The sequence below is a fragment of the Globicephala melas genome, chromosome 17, assembly GCF_963455315.2.
Source record: "Globicephala melas chromosome 17, mGloMel1.2, whole genome shotgun sequence".
Lineage (NCBI taxonomy): Eukaryota > Metazoa > Chordata > Mammalia > Artiodactyla > Delphinidae > Globicephala > Globicephala melas.
In genome coordinates, this window is record NC_083330.1 from 49,381,284 (window position 1) to 49,402,091 (window position 20,808).

The 20,808-nt window shown below is 33.4% G+C and overlaps 1 protein-coding gene across 5 annotated transcripts in view; it reads left to right on the forward strand.

The window, feature by feature from the left end:
- OXR1 (oxidation resistance 1) overlaps positions 1-20,808 on the forward strand; it is a 451,238-nt gene that overhangs the window by 412,278 nt on the left and 18,152 nt on the right. Inside the window, exon 1 of one of the 5 annotated variants that reach the window (XM_030863087.3) lies at positions 5,611-5,795. The exons of 3 other annotated variants lie outside the window; for them this stretch is intronic. In XM_030863087.3, the coding sequence (XP_030718947.1) occupies positions 5,730-5,795 (66 nt within the window). In that variant the 5' untranslated portion in view covers positions 5,611-5,729. Of the gene's footprint in view, positions 1-5,610; positions 5,796-20,808 lie in introns of those variants that run through there. One more of the 5 variants, XM_030863088.2, reaches the window with a different exon arrangement.

Here is a 20,808-nt window from a genome sequence, read left to right on the forward strand (position 1 = left end):
TTTTAAAAAGAGTTCTTATCAATAGTAGCAATCCTGACATAGTTACTTCAGGCATAGCTCCCTTATATACCAAAGGACTCCTATCACCTTATGTACTCAGAGGCACTACAAGGAAAGGGAAATCGAGAAATATACCAGGCCTTCCATACTTTTTTTTTCATTGGTCTATGCCTGTTGAACTTATCTATAAAATGCGCTTTAAAGTTTGATGTACTTGACAAGTACCCAAGTGTCCAGTGGTATAGTCTAAAGCAGTGCCTACCACAGTAAGCCTGAAATAACTTTGAAGCCTGTTTTATTTTTAAGGTTCATGTGAATTTTGCATTTATCGTCTTAATTTATCTGATGTACCTAAAAAACTTTTAAAATTCTTATCACGAAATAAAAATGATGCTACAGTAATACAGATCAGTTTTATCCTATCACCAGGTACCATGGCACATAACTACACCCCTCAGGCTTTATTACCCTCGACCCCAAATACCAACTTCAATAGGCACTCTACTAGAATCCTCTGAAAGTTTTAGGTTTCAGCTTGTCACATGTGTTGAGTGTACCAGTCTTGCTGCTTGATGACATGCCTCAAAAGTAGAACTTTTGAAGTTAAAATTGCTTGTTGTACCACTTCCTTTGGGTTGACATTCCACTCCTTTTGGGATAAGAGCTGGCAGAAAAAGTTTTCAATTTTTTTTCATCTCTAAAGTTAATTTTATACCACTTGTAGTGCAGTATCTCTCATACTCCAGACCTACTAATTAAAATATCCAGTGGTCAAAACAACTAAGAAATTGACTTTATTAAATTAGCTTTAATTGATTTATTTAAAAGTTTACCTCCCGGGCTTATGTTTGTTGGTTAAATTTTAAAATACAAGTTTAGTAAGATTTTATCCCCAGGTTTATCCTTGTTGATTAAATTTTAAAATATGGATTTACTAAAATTACATGCCCATAGTAAATTATATAATGTATTAGTGCTTTTCATTTTTAAAAGCAATGATTGTTATTAGAAGATTACTCTGGTTTACTTCTTACTTCTTACACTTGCCAAAGTATTGTTAAAAATATGTTCCATTCAGTGTTTGGTTTCTGATATGACTTGTTCATTTTTAGGTGCTTGACATGACTCACATTTTCTCAAATAATCAAAGCTTTCATTTAAGTGAAAGTGTAAGTGTAAATATATTGGCTGCTTATTAAATAAACCTGTACAAAGGTTTTGTAGTTACTCCAAGTATTTTAGAATCTGCTTTCTGGCGTAGATAATTTTGTAACTCATTTATAGGATCTTCCCATTTTGACATTAATTTTTAATGTTCTCCATTTTAATTATATAAATTTAATATATTTAACCTAATCTTAGCAATTTAGGCTATAAAATTTATCATATTATATCCTTATTGATTTGGCTTTCCACTAGGATGTGGTAATCATCATGTGGAATCAGTTCTGTTTTCTTAGTTGTCACTAATTAATTAGAGTTATTGCTGTGGTTGTTTATTAGGTTTCTCAGAGAAGACTAACAGTTTGGTATGGCTGCAACTTCTAAGAAGCACCAGTATCAGGAGGCTTCAATTGTTTGATTAATGTTTTACTTCTTAAGCTGCCAGACAATGAGTATTCTGGTGTTCATTTTCTTAAACACATGGGTTGTTTTTTTGTTTCGTTTTGTTTTTTGAATTAAAGCACAAGTAATGGCAAAATTAAAATTGAGTCAATATATAAAACAAAATTCCTGATCTCTTAGTCTAGCCTGAAAAATCCATACAGAATTGATTTTGTTCAAAATGAAAGTAGTCTCTATCTCTAAGTCACTAAGTAGAGGTCACATTTCTCAGATAAAAGCAATTAAAGAAGAATATACTTTTTTTTACATTGATCTAATCACATAGGATTACAAATCATAATGCCAAAGAAATTTAGTAAATATGAAAAATTCATAAATCAAAAGCATTAAAAACAATTAGAATTTATGAGTTAATACAGATCGTCTTATATAATATTTCTATATTGAGTATTTTTTAAACCTCTTTATTGAGGTATGATTGATATACAAAAAGCTGTGCATATTTAATATATACAACTTGATGAGTTTGGAGACGTGTATATCCATGCAACCATCACCACAATCTATGCCGTAAACATTCGTCTCCAGAAGTTTCTTCTCACCTCTTTATAGTTATTATTTTGTAATAAGAACACTTAACATAAGATTTACCTTCTTAGCAAATTTTCAAGTATATAGTACAGTATTATTATAGGCACTGTGCTGTAGAGTAGGTCTCTAGTTCTAGGCTATTATGTTTTTTCATATTAGCATTTAGCACCCAGGAGTCATTATGGTCTGTTTTGACTATTACTGATGTTAACTACCTCAGGAAAGTATTGAACCAATGCTTTGCTTTCCCTGTTAATAATCTATCTCAGTTACTAGCCAAAAGCTATAGACTATAAAATTTCTATTAAAGCACAAAATGTCTAATTGATATTGTGAGAAGGGATGAATGAATGACAGACTATTTTATGATTTTAAAAATTAAAATATTACTTTAAATATTGAGTAGGTAGATAATGTATTATTGCTTCTAGTAGACCACTCCCAACTTAGAGGATATCAGATATAAGGTAATTCAGTAATTTCAGCCCTGATAAAGAAAGTAAAGGAAAAAAATTAAGTTGAATATGTGAATTATGAGAACAGATTATGTTCAACCTTAAGCTGGTTATGTTTTTAAAAGTGCTTCATTTTATAGCCTGTCATTTTACATTTTTAATGCTAAATTGACATCTGCTTCAAGCCCTGGGGTGTCTAGACAAATTTAAATGACCTAGCGTTATGTTTTCTGAGTATTATGAAAAAAGAAAGGGCAAGAAGGAGATTTACTGAGCTCATTTTATGTCTGCTAGGTAGATATTGTATTTATTAAATGGAAGCATTTGGCTTCAAGAAACAGAAAATCACACTTAAAATAGCTTAGACCAGTTGATTTTTCTTTTTCAATTGAGGTATAAATAACATATAACATATTAGTTTCAGGTGTACAGCATTATGATTTGATATTTATATATACTGTGAAATGGTCACCACAGTAAGTCTAGTTAATCTTTTTTGTGATAAAGACTTTTAAGATCTATTTATTCTCTTAGCAACTTTCAAATATATAATGCAGTATTATTAATTATATTCACCATGCTATATATTATATCCTCATGACTTACTTTATAATTGGAGGTTTGTACCTTTGAGCTCCCCTTCACTTATTTTGCCCTCCCCAATGCCACCCCCCACCCCCCTGGCAACCACCAATCTGTTTCCTTTATCTATGAGCTTCATTTTTTGTTGTTGTTTTATATAAATGAGGTCATATGATATTTGTCTTTCTCTGTCTGACTTATTTCACTTAGCTAATGAACCCAGGGTCCATCCATGTTGTCTCAGATGGCAAGATTTCAGTCTTTTCCTGTTTTTGTTTTTGTTTTTGCCTACGTAGTATTCCACTGTGTATCTATACCACATTTTCTTCATCCATTCATCCATTGATGGACACTTAAGTTGTTCCCATATCTTGGCTATTGTAAATAATGCTGCAGTGAACATGGCAGTGCATGTATCTTTTAAAATTTATGTTTTCATTCTTCAGATAAATACCCAGGAGTGGAATTGCTAGATCATATGGTAGTTCTATTTTTAATTTTGGGGGGAACCTCAAAAAATATACTGTTTTCCATGGTAGCTACACCTATTTACAATCCCCCCAATAGTGCATAAGGGTTTCCCTTTTCTCCTTTTTCTCGCCAATGCTTGTTATATCTTGTCTTTTTGATAATAGCCATTCTGACCGGTGTGAAGTGATATCTCATTGTAGTTTAGTTGTTTTTCAAAGTGTGGTCCCTAGACCACAACCAGCAGCAATAGTATCTCTGAATTTGTTTAAAAAGTACAGGGAATTCCCTGATGGTCCAGTGGTTGGGACTCTCTGCTCAGGGCCCAGGTTCGATCCCTGCTCAGGGAACTAAAATACCACAAGCCGCAGCGCAGCCAAAAAAAAAAAAATTAAAAAATACACATTCTCAGGCACCATTGCAGTCGGCTTATCAGAAACTGGTTTTGGAGCCCAGTATTCTGTTTTAACAAATGTTCCAAGTGATTCTGGTGTAGGTTAAATTTGAGACCCACTGGTTTAGATCTTTAAGAACCCATCCTGTCTAGGCATGGAGCCAGCCTTCTCAGAAACACATGGCTGAAAAGATACCTTAGCAAAATCAAAACTGTATTAGGAAGAAGGTGTGGAGATGTATGCTGAGTAAGACAACCAATGAAATAGGCTATCCTTTGCATGGTGCATGTGTGTATATTTTTAAAAATCTCATTTAAACCACATTTTGGTATGCATATATTTTTAATTCTAGAAAATTCGGCTGGAAGTAATGATAAGTTTTCAAAAGAGCACCCCACTACCACCAAATTATCTAATGCTGTTGGTGTGTGCAGAGGGAGTGCAGGGATGGGGGTTGGCGACCACAGTTCACTATGTATATAATTGAACTAAAGCTGGTGTGGAGATGGGTATAGTGTGCCTACAAGGGACTGTGGGAGAGAGATCTTAGGGTAAGTGTGGTGGAGCTGGTGGGGGAGTTAGGGGGGGTGGCTGGTATGAGTGGCACGGCAGGGTGGATATTCATCAGGGGGTGTGCTGTGTCTTGTGCATGCACATGCTGGAATGTGCAGGAAGGAGTTGGGGGGGGTGTGGGTATGGTGCAGCGTTGTGTATACTAGAAAGGTAGCTGTGTGTGTGTGAAGGGTGGCATTGTGTGCACAGCTTTGTGTGTACACACAACAAGGTAAAGGGGGAGGAGCAGTCTTAGCTTAAAATGGAAGAAATATTCAGTGTATCATATGGCATTGATATTCTAGTTAAAATTGAGGTAATCTAGGTGATTATAGTTTATAGTCATAATAATATTTAATCTTAAAAATTCACTTATATTCAGGATACCCCTGGTTAGTGAAGTATACATAGGCATAGTAAATATAAGTACTTTTTCAAGAAACTAGATGTTAGAAAATGCAGTTTAAAAATGGACTGTGTTAACACTAAAAGGAATTTTCAGATCACACTGAATATCTGTATAGGCTTTATTTGTAGTAGATTGGCTTCATTTTTACATAGTCATTCTAAAAGTTTGAGGATTGAAGGGTCCTCAAAGGATGTTTTACTGCTGAAAAAATACATGTAAGATGAAATTTTATAGGACTCTTAGATGTAAATAAGGAACAGAATTTTATGACTGTATGAGCAAATAGTAAAATGTTAATTGAAATCATTTGTGTACTTTGGGAGGGACTCTGGAAACTGTACTGATTACTTTTTTATGACTGGGTTATTTTTAGTATATTTCTTAGTGTACTGGTATTTGGAAATACATGCTCTGTATCTTTAAGCTTTTGAATCCTTTCTCTGCACATTTGGGTACAGTGCAACCAAACTTAAACATGGGAAATCCTCTCTTCCCTCCCCAGCTTTACAGTCTCCACTCAGGACTATCTTTGCAATGGATACTACTTAGTGATTAGCTCTCTGTCTTGTCAATCAAATCTTTGTCTCCAGCAAACTGTTTTGTCACTGTAGTAGGGCTCTTGTGCTAGAAATGTATTTTTGACAGAGGAAGAATGCTTTCTAAAACAGTTCTTAGGAGATTTGATGTAACTTAATTTGCCCTGGAAAGGAAATGTCTCGTCTCTGGTATGGGAAAAAGGGGAGAAGGCATCAACCAATTAATCAAAAATATACTCTGGTAAATCTTAGTCGATGATTTCAGTTTCTATATTTATTAGTCTTTGTATGGTGACATTCTGAAAAATTGTATAATTTAAAAGTTTAAGTATAGAGAATATTTATAGAATACAAAATTGTATGATTATAAAAGCATACCTTAATTTAAGCTATTTCTGCTAATCATAAATATCTTCAAAAAGGAAATGAATAAGGGACTGTAATTTTGGTTTGTGGAAGTGTTTTGGTTTTCATGTTCTACATCAACAGGAAGTTATCAAACCTTTATTACTGCCTTAATTTTTAATTTAACTTTGTAGGAAAATATTTGGAATTTTTGTTTTGCTTAAAAATAAATTTAGTAGAACTATCTTAGTGAATTAACTTTAATTTTTATTGACTGGATCCCAGACTAAATACATTTATAATTTTGTGTTTTAAGACTATTATTTTAGCAATCCAAGAAAAGTCTTTCTCAAGCTATCCAAAAAGTTTCAAGCATTGTTGCCTAATACAGAATGATAATGATACTCTATGATGATAAATGATACTCTAATTAAGAAATATCTAACTCAACCTTACTAATTTTAAGAATCCTAGATATTTTTCAGTATAAGTATGTATGCATTATTTGTTAGAAAATGTATTGCCAGTTGTTTTTTCTTTGGTAATTTAAGATTATATCTTGCCTTATGAATATTAATTTTATTTTTACTGAGATTATAGATGATTTAAATGAGACTAGACATATACTTAGAACCGGGAGTGACTTTGGAAGATGCCCCCAAAGCAGCTTGCCACCCTTAAATGTTAAACATGTAAAAATATCAAAATGATTTCCATTGGTGGTGGTGTAATTTGGCTGGAGAGTACTTTTTTATGTCTTTTTATTTTTAAGTTGAATGATTTCAAGTTTTTGTTTATGAAACATCAGCACAGAGTGGTTTAGGCATCTGAAATGATTGGATTTGTTAAAATTCTGATCAGGTTATCAGATTAGCCAATTAACATAGCTTTTTTTTTTTTTTAAACCAAGAACAGTGATGCTATGCATGTATTTTTTTGATTTGCAGTTTGAATTAACATTTATCATTAGTTTGCTAATACTGTAATATAGTTTAATTTATTACAAATACAGGCAAAATGTGGATATTTTGAACTGTATAGTTCAAAATATATATGTATATTTATATATATATATATATAGACCAACTTTATATATATATATAGAGAGAGAGAGAGAGAGAGAGAGAGAGACCAACTTTATAGGTCATTATAATGTACATCACACACTTACAGTCACCAATTCCTTTTTAACCTCATAGGAAGCTGTTATGTTATTTTTTCAGATATGAGAGTGTGCTTCTCACTGGTCCTCAGCTCTGCGCATAGAGTTTATATATGTTGTTTCACTTAACCTTCACAATAACCTTGCAAAGTCAGTAGTATTACTTCCCATTTTAAAGGTGAAAATTCATATCGAGTGTTTTACTGAACTAAGTTGTCATGGAGCACAGAGACAGCTAGACCCTAGCATATTCATTACCTCGCCAGGATGTCTTTGAGAGTTTTATAAAATGGTACAATACATTATGATGTGTCTTGGTGTGTAGACAAGCGCAAGTCCCAGTTTTCTAGCTGTTTTCCTTGCTTTGGAGTAGAAATCCTAGAAGCTGTAGGGTAGGAGAAAGGCTTAAGGAAATACAAATTAAAATGATAGCAGTTCTTTTACTTGTTTTGTAGATTGAAATTTCCTCTAAGATTCTGCCAGAGAGGGAGCTCTTCCACTTTAAAACTGAAAATAAAAAATAATTTTTCTAGGAGTATAACAAATATTTTAGAACAAATAAAATTTCTCATTTTTGGACTTCGTATTTTGTAACTTCTTACAGTTCTTCATAACTTTACTCAACTGATTAGTAGAATGGTATTACTTAAGTAATAAATAGTCTTATAGCTAGTATTGATATGGCCATATATTTATGTAAACTAGGACAGTTTTCTAAATGCTCAGTAACTGTGTGTTAACCAGAGATAGATTATTTGCATTTTGTAAATGAATTAAAGTCTCAAAGATAATAGGACTAATAGTTAGAATATGCTCCAAAATATATGGAATAAAGTTAAACCTTTGCCAGTTAGCTTGGGTGAGAACCATGTTGATGAAACATGCTTAACTTTATCTTTTCCTTATACGTTTTTTATTGAGGTATAGTTGATTTACAGTATTATATTATTTTCCGGTGTACAACATAGTGATTCAAAATTTTTGTAGATTATAATCCATTGATAATTATTATAAAATACCGGCTATGTTCCCTGTGCTGTACAATATATACTTGTAGCCTATTTATTTTATACATAGTAGTTTCTGCATCCTAAACCTCTACCCCTGTATCACCTCTTTCCACTGATAACCATTAGTTTGTTCTCTATATCTGTGAGTCTGTTTCTTTTTTATTATATTCACTAGTTTATTTTTTAGATTCCACCTATAAGTGATAACATACAGTATTTGTTTGTCTCTAACTTATTTCACTAAGCATAATACCCTCTAGGTTCATCCATGTTGTTGCAAATGGCAAAATTTGGTTTTGTTTTTTATGTTTTTTTGGGTTTTGTTTTTTTATTTTTTTAAAAAAATTTTGTTTTTACTACTACTGAGTAGTAGTCTGTTGTATATGTATATACACCACATTTTTAGGCATTCATCTGTTGATGGACACTTAGGTAACTTCCATATCTTGGTTAAATTGTAAATAATTGTAAATAATGCTGTTAGGAAAATTGGAGTGCATATATCTTTTCTAAGTGTTTTTGTTTTCTTTGGGTATATACCCAGGAATAGAATTGCAGTTCTCTTTTTAGTTCTCTGAGGAACCTCCATTTTGTTTTCCACAATGGCTGCACCAATTTATATTCCCACCAAAAGTGTGCCAGGATTCCCTTTTCTCCACATCCTTGCCAGCATTTGTTAATTTGTGTTCTTTTTGACGATACCCATTTTGACAGGTGTGAGGTGATATCTCATTGTGGTTTTGACTTGCATTTCCCTGATGATTAGCAATGTTGAGCATCTTCTCATGTGCCTGTTGGCCATCTCTAGGTCTTCTGTGGAAAAATGTCTATTCTGGACTTCTGTCCATATTTTAATTGGGTTTTTTGATACTGAGCTATATGAGCTGTTCATATATTTTGGATATTAACCACTTATCAGTCATATTATTTGCAAGTGTTTTCTCCCATTCAGTAGGCTGTCTTCGTTTTGTCAATGGTTTCCTCCGCTGTGCCAAAGCTTTAAATTTAGTTAGGTCCTGTGTGTTTATTTTTGCTTTTGTTTCCTTTGCCTGAGGAGATGGATCCAAAAAAATAATTCTAAGATTCATGTCAAATAGTGTTCTGCCTAGTAGTTTTCTTCTAGTAATTTTATGGTTTCTGGTCTTACATTTAGTTCTTTAATCCATTTTGAGTTTATTTTTGTATATGGTGTGAGAAAATGTTCTAATTTCATTCTTTTACATGCAGATATCTAGTTTTCCCAGTACCATTTATTGAAGAGACTGTCTATTCCCCACTGTACATTCTTGCCTTCTTAGTCATAGATAAATTGACCATATGTGGGTTAATATTTGTGTTCTCTGTTCTGTTCCATTGATCTATGTGTCTGTTTTTGTGCCACTACCATACTGTATTGATTACTATAGCTTTTTAGTATAATCTGAAGTCAGGGAGTGTGACACCGCCAACTTTGTTCTTCTTTCTCAAGACTGTTTTGGCTATTTGGGGTCTTTGGTGTTTCCATACAAATTTTTAAAATATTTGTTCTAGTTCTCTGAAAAATGCCATTGGAATTTTGATAGGAATTGCATTGAATCTGTAGATTGCCTTGGGTAGTATAGTCATTTTAACAATATTAATTCTTTCAATCCATGAACACAGTGTATCTTTCCATCTGTTTGTGTCATCTTCAATTTCTTTCATCAGTGCACTACAGTTTTTCAAGTATAGGATCATTACCTCCTTAGGTAAGGTTATTCCTAAGTATTTTATTATTTTTGATGTGATGGTAAATGAGATTGTTTCCTTAATTTCTCTTTCTGTTAGCTTGTTGTTGGTGTATAGAAATGAAATAGATTGCTGTATATTAATTTAGTATCCTGCAACTTTACCAAATTCCTTGATGATCTATAGTAGTCTTTTGGTGGCATCTTAAGGATTTTCTATGTATAGTATCATACCATCTGCAAATAGTGACAGTTTTACTTCTTCCTTTCCAATGTGTATCTCTTTGTTTTTCCCCTTGTTTAATTGCTATAGTTAAGATTTCCAGTACTGTGTTCAATAAAAGTGGCAAGATTGGGCATCCTTGTCTTATTCCTTATCTTAGAGGAAGTGCTTTCAGCTTTTCACCATTGAGTATAATATTAGCTGTGAGCTTCTCGTACATGGCCTTTATTATGTTGAGGTATGTTCCCTCTATACCCACTGTCTGGAATGTTTTTATCATAAATGGATGTTGAATTTTGTCGAAAGCTTTTTCTGCATCTATCAAAATGGTCATCTGGTTTTTATTCTTCAATTTGTTAATGTGGTATATCACACTGATTGATTTACAGATATTGAGCCATCCTTTCATCCCTGGGATAAATCCCACTTACTCATGGTGTATGATCCTTTTAATGTTTTGTTGGGTTCGGTTTTCTAATATTTTGTTGAGGATTTTTGTACCTATGTTTATCATTGATATTGGCCTGTAATTTTTTTTGTGTGTGATATCTTTGGTTTCAGTATCAGGGTAATGCTGGCCTCATAGAATGAATTCAGAAGTGTTCTTTTCTCTGCAGTGTTTTGGAATACTTTGAGAAGGATGGGTGTTAACTCTTTGCTAAATGTTTGGTACAATTCACCTATTAAGCCGTCTGGTCCTAGACTTTTGTTTGATGGGAACTTTTATTACTAACTCAGTTTCATTACTGGTATTTGGTCTGTTCACATTTTCTCTTTCTTCCCGGTTTATGCTTGGGAGATTGTACATTTGTAGGAATTTGTCCATTTCTTCTAGGTTGTCCATTTTATTGTCATATAGCTGTCCACAGTAATCTGTTATGATTTCTCTTCCTTTTTCATTTCTGATTTTATTGAATTGGGACTTCTCTCTTTTTTTCTTGATGAGTCAGGCTAAAGGTTCATCAGTTTTGTTTATCTTTTCAAAGAACCATCTCTTAGTTTCACTAATCTTTTCTGTTTTTTTTTTTAGTCTCCATTTCATTTATTTCTGCTTCTATCTTTATGATTTCTTTCCTTCTACTAACTTTGTGTTTTGTTTATTCTTTTTCTAGTTCTTTTAGGTGTAAGGTTAGGTTGTTTATTGGAGATTTTTCTTGTTTCCTGAGGTAAGCTTGTATCGCTATATACTTCCCTCTTTTAACTGCTTTTGCATCCTTTTGATTTTGGATCATTGTGTTTCATATTCATCTGTCTCCAGGTATTTTTTGATTTCTTCAGTGATCCATTGTTTGTTTAGTAGGATATTGTTTAGCCTCCATATATTTGTATTTTTTTGCAGCTTTTTTTCTTGTAGTCGATTTCTAGTCTCATATCACTCTGGTCAGATTAGATGCGTGATATGATTTCAATTTTCTTAAATTTACTGAGGCTTGTTTTGTGGCCTAGCATGTGATGTATCTTGGAAAATGTTTCATTTGCACTTGAAAAGAATGTATACTCTGCTGCTTTTGGATGCAGTATTCCATATATATCTGTTAACTTCATCTGGTCTAATGTGTCATTTAAGGCCAGTGTTTCCTTATTGATACTCTGTCGGGATGATGTAAGTGGGGTGTTAATGGCCTCTGCTATTATTGTGTTACTGTCAGTTTCTTTCTTTATTTCTGTTAATATTTTCTGTGTTAGGTGGTCCTATGTTGGGTGCACATATATTTACAGTTGCTATATCTTCTTCCTGGATTGATCCCTTTATCATTATGTAAGGCCCTTCTTTGTGTCTTGTAACAGCCTTGTTTTAAAGTATTTTGTCTGATAGAAGTAGTGCTACCCTGACTTTCTTTTGATTTCCTTTTGCATGGCATATGTTTTTCTATCTCCTCATTTTCAGTCTGTGTGTGTCTGACTTCTTAAGACAGCATATATACAGGTCTTGTTTTTGTATGCATTCAACCACTCCATGACTTTCGATTGGAGCATTTAGTCCATTTACATTTAAAGTAATTATTGATCTGTATGTACTTATTGCCATTTTGTTAATTGTTTTTGCAGTACTTTTTTGTTCCTTTCTTTTGTTCTCTTCCCTTGTGATTTGATAACTATCTTTAGTGTTACATGCAGATGCCCTTCTCATTTTTGTGTGTGTATCTGTTATAGATTTTTGGTTTGTGGTTACCATGAGGTTTTTATATACACACACACACACACACACACACACACACACACACAGCGAGCAAGCAATCTATATATGTATGTGATTATTTTAAATTGCTGTTCTCTTAATTTCAAATGCATTTCAACAACCCTGCATTTTTACTCTTCTCTCTTCACGTTTACTGTTTTTGACATATTTAACACTTTTTTCTTTTGAGTATCCCTTAAGTGTTTATCATGGATGTAGATGGTTTTACTACTTTTGTCTTTTAACCTTCCTACTAGCTTTTATGCAGTTGATTTACTACCTATTTGCCTTTACCAATGAGCTTTTTTGTTTAGTAATTTTCATGTTTCCAGTTGTGGCCTTTTCTTTTTCACTTAGAGAAGCCCGTTTAACATTTCTTGTAAAACTGATTTGGTGAACACTTTTACGTTTTGTTTGTCTGTAAAACTTCTAATGTCTCCATCAAATCTGATTGAGAGCCTTGCCAGGTAAAGTATTCTCAGTTGTAGGTTTTTCCCTTTCATCATTTAAAATATATTGTGCTACTTCCTTCTATCCTGCAGTGTTTCTACTAAAAATTCAGCTTATAGTCTTATGGGAGTTCCTTGTATATAAGTTGTTGCTTTTACCTTGCTGCCTTTAATATTCTCTTTATTTAAAATTTTTGCCATTTTAATTACAGTATGTCTTGCTGTGGTCCTCTTTGGGTTGATCATGTTTGGAACTCTGTGTGTCCTAGACCTGGATGTCTGTTTCCTTTCCTAGGTTAGGGAAGTCTTCAGTGATTATGTCTTCAGGTATTTTCTCTGCCCCTTTCTCTCTTCTTCTGTGACTCCTAGAATGCGAACGTTAGCACACTTGATGTTGTCCTAGAGGTCCCTTAGTGTCCTCATTTCTTTTTATCCTTTCTCTTTTTTTCTGTTCCACTTCTGTGATTTCCACTACTCTGTCTTCCAGCTCGCTTTTCCATTCCTCTGTATCATTTAGTCGAATGTCGATTCCTTCTAGTGTATTTTTCATTTTACTTTCTGGATTCTTCACCTCTGTTTGGTTGTTCTTTTATATTTTCTAACTCTTTGTTAAACACTTAAGATTTCTCACTCTGTTAATCTGTTTTTCTCCTGAGTTCTTTGATCATATCATGATCATTCCCTTGGTCCCAGGTCTAGTGCCTGTGTACTGGTTGGTGGGCCCTCTGGTAGGCTGGGCAATGTACAGGGGAGGCTGTGGGCTCAGGGGTTCTTAAGGCAGCCTGTCTGCTGTTGGGTGGCACTGTGTCCCCGCTCAGTTAGTTGCTTGGCCTGAGGCACCTGGTACTGGTGCCTGTAGGTTGGTGGGCAGGGCTGGGTTCAGGTGCTAATAAGGTAATGGGAAGATTCCAAATGGTACTTGCCAGCATTAATGTCCCCATGGTAGAACAAGCTCCCAAAGATGGCTTCTGCCAGTGTATGTGTCCCCAAGGTAAGCTCCTTTTGCCTCCTGCCTCTCCAGGAGACTCTCCAAGATCAACAGGCAGGTCTAACTGAGGCTCCTTTCAAATTACTGCTTCTGTCCCCAGTCCCAGAGTGTGTACGCCCTCTTAAGAGTGAAGTCTCTATTTCCTACAACCCTCTGGGTCTTCCAAAAGGAAGCCCCACTTGCCTTCAAAGTCAAATATTCTGGGGGCTTGTCTTTCCAGCACAGGACCCTTGGGTTTGGGAGCCTGATGTGGGGCTGAGACTCCTTGGGGAGAACTTCTGCAATAATTATTCTTCTGTTTCTGGTTCACCTACCAGGGGTATGGTCTTGACTGTACCATGACTCCACCCCTGCTGCCCATCTTCATTATATCTATAGTTGTAAAAGATCTTTTCTGATAGGTTCTGGTCTGTTTCACTGATAGTTGTTCTGTAAATAGTTGTAATTTTGGTGTGCTCATGTACTCAGGGTCTTTCTGCTCAGCCATCCTGCTATGTTTTCTTTATTTTTAAAGGCTGTTTTAGAGTTTATTCTGATAAATAACCTAAACTTTAATCTCTAATCATTTACTTGAAGCTGTTTGTATATTTGATATACCCATATACTATATCCTGCCTTTTTAGTGTCTGTCAGTAAATTGTAATTCATGTGAAGGTTATAAGCTCATTTTATAAGGATATAAGTTTAATCAGATTAAAGTCACAAAATATTAAATAACATCATTTTTTTCTATCAGTACTTCACTGAATTTTCTCATCTTTTCCTTTTTTTGTTGTTTTTAGGCCCTAATATATGACAAGATGAATTTTTTTTTGTATTTTAGGTCTTTATATTTGAAAACACATGACATGATGAATTACTTACATCTGTATAGAAATTAGCTCACAGGTAGAATTTTAAGAACAAATTTAAATGTAAAACTCTTTCCAGGGACCTCAGCTAATGATTATAATACTGATTAAAATATTAATAATTACTTATACTAACACTATACACTTACCATGAGTTTTTTACTTAATCCTCAACCTGTGAAATATTGCTGCTTTCACCTTCATTTTACAAAACAGAGGCATATAACAGCCATACTCTGACCAATAAAGGTCAGAGCTGTGGTTTGAATCCAGGCATTCTATTCTGGCTGTAAGCTGTGCCCTTAAATTCTTTGCTATACGTGCTCTCAAAATCTTCAGACTATAACTAGGAGAAGGAGATTAACATTTATTTTGTACATTTGCTGTATCATTTTCTACTTTATATATATCTTACACATACTATTATTTATTCCTCATAAAGTGCCTAAGATATGATTATTATTTCCATTTGAAAGACCAGAAATTGAGAGATTAAGTACGGTTGCTCAAGTTCACAAAACTAAAATAATCAGACTTCCTTATCCACCAGTTCTGCATTCGATGGTTCTGCGTTCGCAGATTCAACCAACCACAGATTAACAATATTTGGAAAAACAATCCCAGGAAGTTCCAAAAAGCAAAACTTGAAGTTGCCACAATGCTGACAACTATTTACATAGCATTTACATTGTATTAGGTATTATAAGTAATATATAGATGATTTAAGGAGAGGATATGCATAGATTATATGCAAATACTGTGCTGTTTTCTATAAGGGACCTGAGCATCCATGGGTTTTGGTTTCTGTGAAGGTTTCTGGAAGCAATCCCTCAGGCATATGTAGGAACGACTATTAAACAGAATCAGAATTAAGACAGAGTTCTACAGCTAAACCTACTATACTATGTTGCCTACCTATAGTACATATTCATGGGAAGTTTTTTAACTAGTGTTTATGCTTATTGTATAAAACATCTTACTAATTATGTCACAACATAATTGAAAAAAGGACATATACACATATATTCAGTGTAGAATATTTTTTCTTTATTTATTTGACTTAGTAGTTGAAAAGCATATTTATTACATATGTAAGTTGTGAGACATAATGATAAAATGAGTATTTGTGATCACACTCACTCATTCACTACCCAACTTAAGAACTAAAACGTTACCAGTGAAAGTGCATCATCCTATGTGTTCTTTCTCTATCTCATCTCATGTCAACTCCAAATTGGTAACTACCTCCCTGAATTTTGTGTTTGCCTGGTTTTTTTCCCTGTTTTTCTTTAATTAATAGATTTTATTTTTTAGAGATTTTAGATTTTAGATTTACAGAAAAATTGAATGGGAAATACAGAGAGCTCCCATATACCCCTTTCTCTCCAAACAGAGTACCCCTGTTATTTACATCTTGTATTAATGTGGTTCATGTTATAATTTATGAGCTAATACATATTATTATCACCCAAAGTCTGTAGTTTACATTAGGGTTCATTCTTTGTGTTACACATTCTATGGAATGACATGTATCTGCCATTACGGGATGATACAGTGTAGTCTCACTGCCTTCAAAATGCCCTGTGCTCCATCTGTTCATCCCTCCTTCCCTCCACCTGAGAACCACTGATGTTTTTAATCTTTCTATAGTTTTGCCTTTTCCAGAGTATCATCTAGTTGGAATCGTATCATATGTAGCTTTTTCATATTGGCTTCTTTCAGTTAGTAAAATGCATTTAAGGTTCCTCCCTGTCTTTTCATGGCTTGATAGCTCATTTCTTTTTAGTGCTGACATTTAATATTCCATTTTCTCAGTGTACCACAGTTTGTCTATTCACCTATAGAAGGACATTTTGGTTACTTCCAAGTTTTGACACTAATACTAAATAAAAGGTTGTTATAAACATTCATGTGCAGATTTTATGTGGACCTAAGTTTTCAGCTCATTTAGGTAAATACAAGGAGTGTGACTGCTGGATTGTATAATAAGAGTATGTTTAGTTTTGTAACAGAAACTGCCAAACTGTTTTCCAAAGTGACTGTACCATCTTGTGCTCTACCAGCAATGAATGAGAGTTCCTGCTGCTCTACATCCTCACCAGCATTTAATATTGTCAGTGCTTTCATTCTAAATAGGTGCCTAGTGGTATCCCATTGTTACTTTAATTTGCATTTTTCTGATGACATATGACATAGAGCATCTTTTCATATTCTTACATGTCCAGATCTTTAGTTCATGTTTTGTTTGTTCTCTTGTTGTTTTTTAAGAGTTCTTTGTATATTTTGGATAACATATTTATCAGCAATGTATTTTGCAAAGATTTTCTCCCAGTCTGTGGATTATTTTGTTATTCTCTTGACAGTGTCTTTACAGAGCAGACGTTTTTAATTATAATGAAATCCAACTTACTAGTTTTTTTTATGGATCATGCTTTTGGTGTTCTATCTAAAAATGCATCTTCAAACCCATGTTCACCTAGATTTTTTTCTGTATTATCTTCTAGTTGTTTTATACTTTTGCATTTTACATTTAGGTTGATGATCCATTTTGAGTTAATTTTTGTGAAAAGTATAAGGACTTTGTCTAGATTAACTTTTTTGTGTGTGGTTGTCCAGTTGTTCCACCACTATTTGGTAGAAGACCATCCATTCTTCATTGCATTATCTTTGCTTCTTTGTCAAAAATCAGTTGACTGTACTTGTGTGAGTCTATGTGTAGGTGCTCTCTTCCATTCCACTGATCTGTTTGTTCTTTTGCCAGTATCACAATCTTGATTACTTTACAGCAAGTCTTGAAGTTGAATAGTGTCAGTCATTCAGTTTTGTTCTTTTCCTTCATTACTGTGTTGGCATTGGGATCTTTCTACATAAACTTTAAATAATCAGTTTGCCTATATCCACAAAGTAACTTGGTGGGATTTTTATTGGAATCATGTTGAGTCTATAGACCAAGTTGGGAAGAACTGATATCTTGACAGTATTGTCTTCCTATCCATATATATGAACATGGAATATCTCTTCATTTATTTAAATCTTCTTTGATTTCTTTCTTCAAAATTTTGTACTTCATGTATTTCATTTTTTTCTGTACTAATATAAATAGTATGGTTTTACATTTCAGATTCCAATTACTCATTGCTGATATATAGAAAAGCAGTTGACTTTTGTATATAACCTTACATCCTGCAAGCCTACTATGATTGCTTATTAACTCCAGTAGTTTTTGGATGATTCTTTAGAATTTTCTTAATAAACAATTATGTCATCTGCTAAGAGTTTTATTCCATCCTTTCCAATCTGTATACCTTTTATTTCCTTTTCTTGTTTTACTGCATTAGCTAGGTCTTCCAGTACAATGTTGAATAGGAGTGGGAAAGTATTTCGTTTTTCAACATTATGTATGATGTTAGTTGTAGGATTTTTTCGTTAGATGTTCTTTATCAAGTTGCAGGAGTTACCCTCTATTTCTAGGTTGCCGGGAGTTTTTATAATGAATGTTAGATTTTGACTAATGCTTTTTCTGCATCTATTTATGTGTAATGGATTATATCAGTTGATTTTCAAATGTTGAAATCCCTTGCATATCCCTTGCATACCTGGAATTAAATCCCACTTGGTCACTGTATAGATATCTTTTTTATACATTGTTGGATTCAATTTGGTAATATTTTGTTGAGGTTTTTTTGCATGTATGTTCATGAGAGATGTTGGTCTGTACTTTGTCTTTCTTACAATGTCTTTGTTTATTTTTTATTAGGGTAGTGCTGGCCTCATAGAATGAATTGGGAAGTATTTTCTCTGCTTCTGTTTTTCTGGAAGAGATTGTAGAGATCTAGTATAATTTCTTCCTTAAATGTTTAATTGAATTCACTAGTGAATCTATCTGGATTCACTGAAGATGCTCCAGAGCTAGAGATCATACCACTTTGGGTTTCTTTGTAAGTACAAAATCAGCTGCCGTGGTGTATGCATTTTTGCTTTGCAAAAGTCAATATAATTATATTGGCCAGAATGAAAATCTGTTCAGTTTTTCCTTTTTTCTATGATCATGCCTGTCATACTGCTCAGCAATTTTGCATAGCTTTTCATAGAGTTACCTTGATGTTTACTGGTAGCTCATTCATTTTAGTTGGCTAGAACTGGGCCTGGTACTTTCTGTTTTGCAAGGCTATTAATTACTAATTCGATTTATTTAGTAGATATAGGGCTGTTCAGATGATTTGTTTCTTCTGTGTGAGTTTAGTGGTTTGTGTCTTTCAAGGAATTGGTCCATTTCATCTAGGTTTTCAAATTTGTAGGTATAGAGTTGTTTATAATATTCCTTTATTTTCCTTTATTATCAATAATGATGGCCTGTCTTCATTTATGATATAATTTATTTGTGTGTTCTTTTTCTTATTTTAGTTAGCCTGGCTAGAGGTTTATCAATTTTATTGATCTTTCCAAAGAACTGGTTTTTGGTTTTGTTGAGTTTTCTCTATTGATTTTCTGTTTTCTGTTTCACTGATTTCTACTCTGATTTTTTTCTGTTATTTCTTTTCTTCGACTTCAGACTTAATTAACTCTTCTTTTTCTAGTTTCCTAAAATGGAAGCTGAGATTATTGATTTTAGATCTTTCTCTTTTCTTACATATGCATTCAGTGCTATAAATTTTCCTCTTAATTCCTGCTTTCACTGTATCCTAAAATTTTGGTAAGTTATATTTTTATTTAGTTCAGAATATTTTAAATTTCTCCCAAGACTTTAATGATTTTGTGTTAATTAGCAGTGTGTTGTTCTAAAGTAATTTGGGATTTTTGCACTATTTCTCTGTTACTGATTTCTAGTTTAATTTCATTGTGGTCTGAGAGCATACTTTATGATTTATATTTGTTAAGGTATGTTTAATGTTCCAGAATGTGTTCTGTCTGAGTGAATGTTCCATGTGAGCTTGAGAAGAATATGTATTCAGCTGTTGTTGGATGGAGTATTCTATACATGTCAATTAGATCCAACTAATTGAGAATACTGTTCAGTTCAGCTATGTCCTTACTGATTTTCTGTCAGATTTGCAAATTACTGATAGAGGAGTTTTGAAGTCTCCAACTATAATAGTGAATTAATATATCTCAAGATTATGCAGTGAGTGTTCTTTTCCCCTGATATGCTGTGGGGAAAACAAGATTATTCCCTTTTTGTGAGAGTCACTTCTTACATTTATTGTTCTATAAGGCTAGTATAATATACACATATTGTAATTGAATGGTTTTGAGTAGTTAACAGGTTTTTTTTTTTTTTTGACTAAAAGAACAGTGAATATATCTGCCTTCTTATGAAATTCTATGTGAGTCATCTGCAGATATACTTAACAGGATGTAATTTTAAATATAAAAGATTTCTTCAAATCAAAACTTCAGTAATGTGTTCTGTTTTTTATTCATTCTGGATTTAATCCTTTTTTTCCCTCTTAATTCTACTTTCTAGTTACCTAATTTATGATTCTCTATTTGCTCCTTTTATATTTTATTTAAGTCACGGAAGTGTATTTTGAAAACAGTAGTTTTAATTTAAGGCAAAAAGGAGTAAAGTTTTAACACAATCCAGGTCTTATTTTGTGATGAGACTTTGTCATATATTATGAAATATAGAACAGAATGTTACATAAGTTCAGGATGCTGTTGTATGCCCTTTTTTGTTAGCTACAACAGCTCAACTTTAATTTCCTCCTTTTTAAAAATATTTTTGGATTCCAAAGTAAATATAAATGGCATTGTTAAGTAACATTTTTCTTTCTACCCCATCTTCCTTTACTAAGGAATAAAAGTAAGGCATAAGTGAGAAATAAAAATTGCACATTCACAGATATCTTTTTTAGTCTGCAAGGCACTTGGGGGAAAGGTTTTTGGCTTGTTTATGGTGTAATCTCAGGAGGAAATACTGGAATATCCTGGAAGGAGGACTGTTAGACCAATGTTAGACTGAAGCTCTTTTCTTTCTAGGACAGCATGTTCTTATTCATGGGATTTGCAGCAACTCTACATTTCCTCTATTTTCAGCTTCTGTTCTGGTTGTTGTTGTTATTAGTCTCTTTGTAATAGAGATGGGTAGATTTATTTCTGCCTTCACATTTGTAATTTGTTGAAAATAAATGCTCTCTTTGTGAGAGTCCTTTGTGAAAAACTGAAGAGACTAGAGAGTAGCACTTAATTCTACAGAGGGTAGTTCATAGTACTTAGTTTCTGCAGATGGGATTTAGCAGTATAGGCAAACTACTTTGCTCCTCAGGAAATGACTTTTTAGCCAGACAGTGAATACAGTTTTAGCTAGAAGGTCTTGATTTCCTCAACTGTGTACCTTTAAT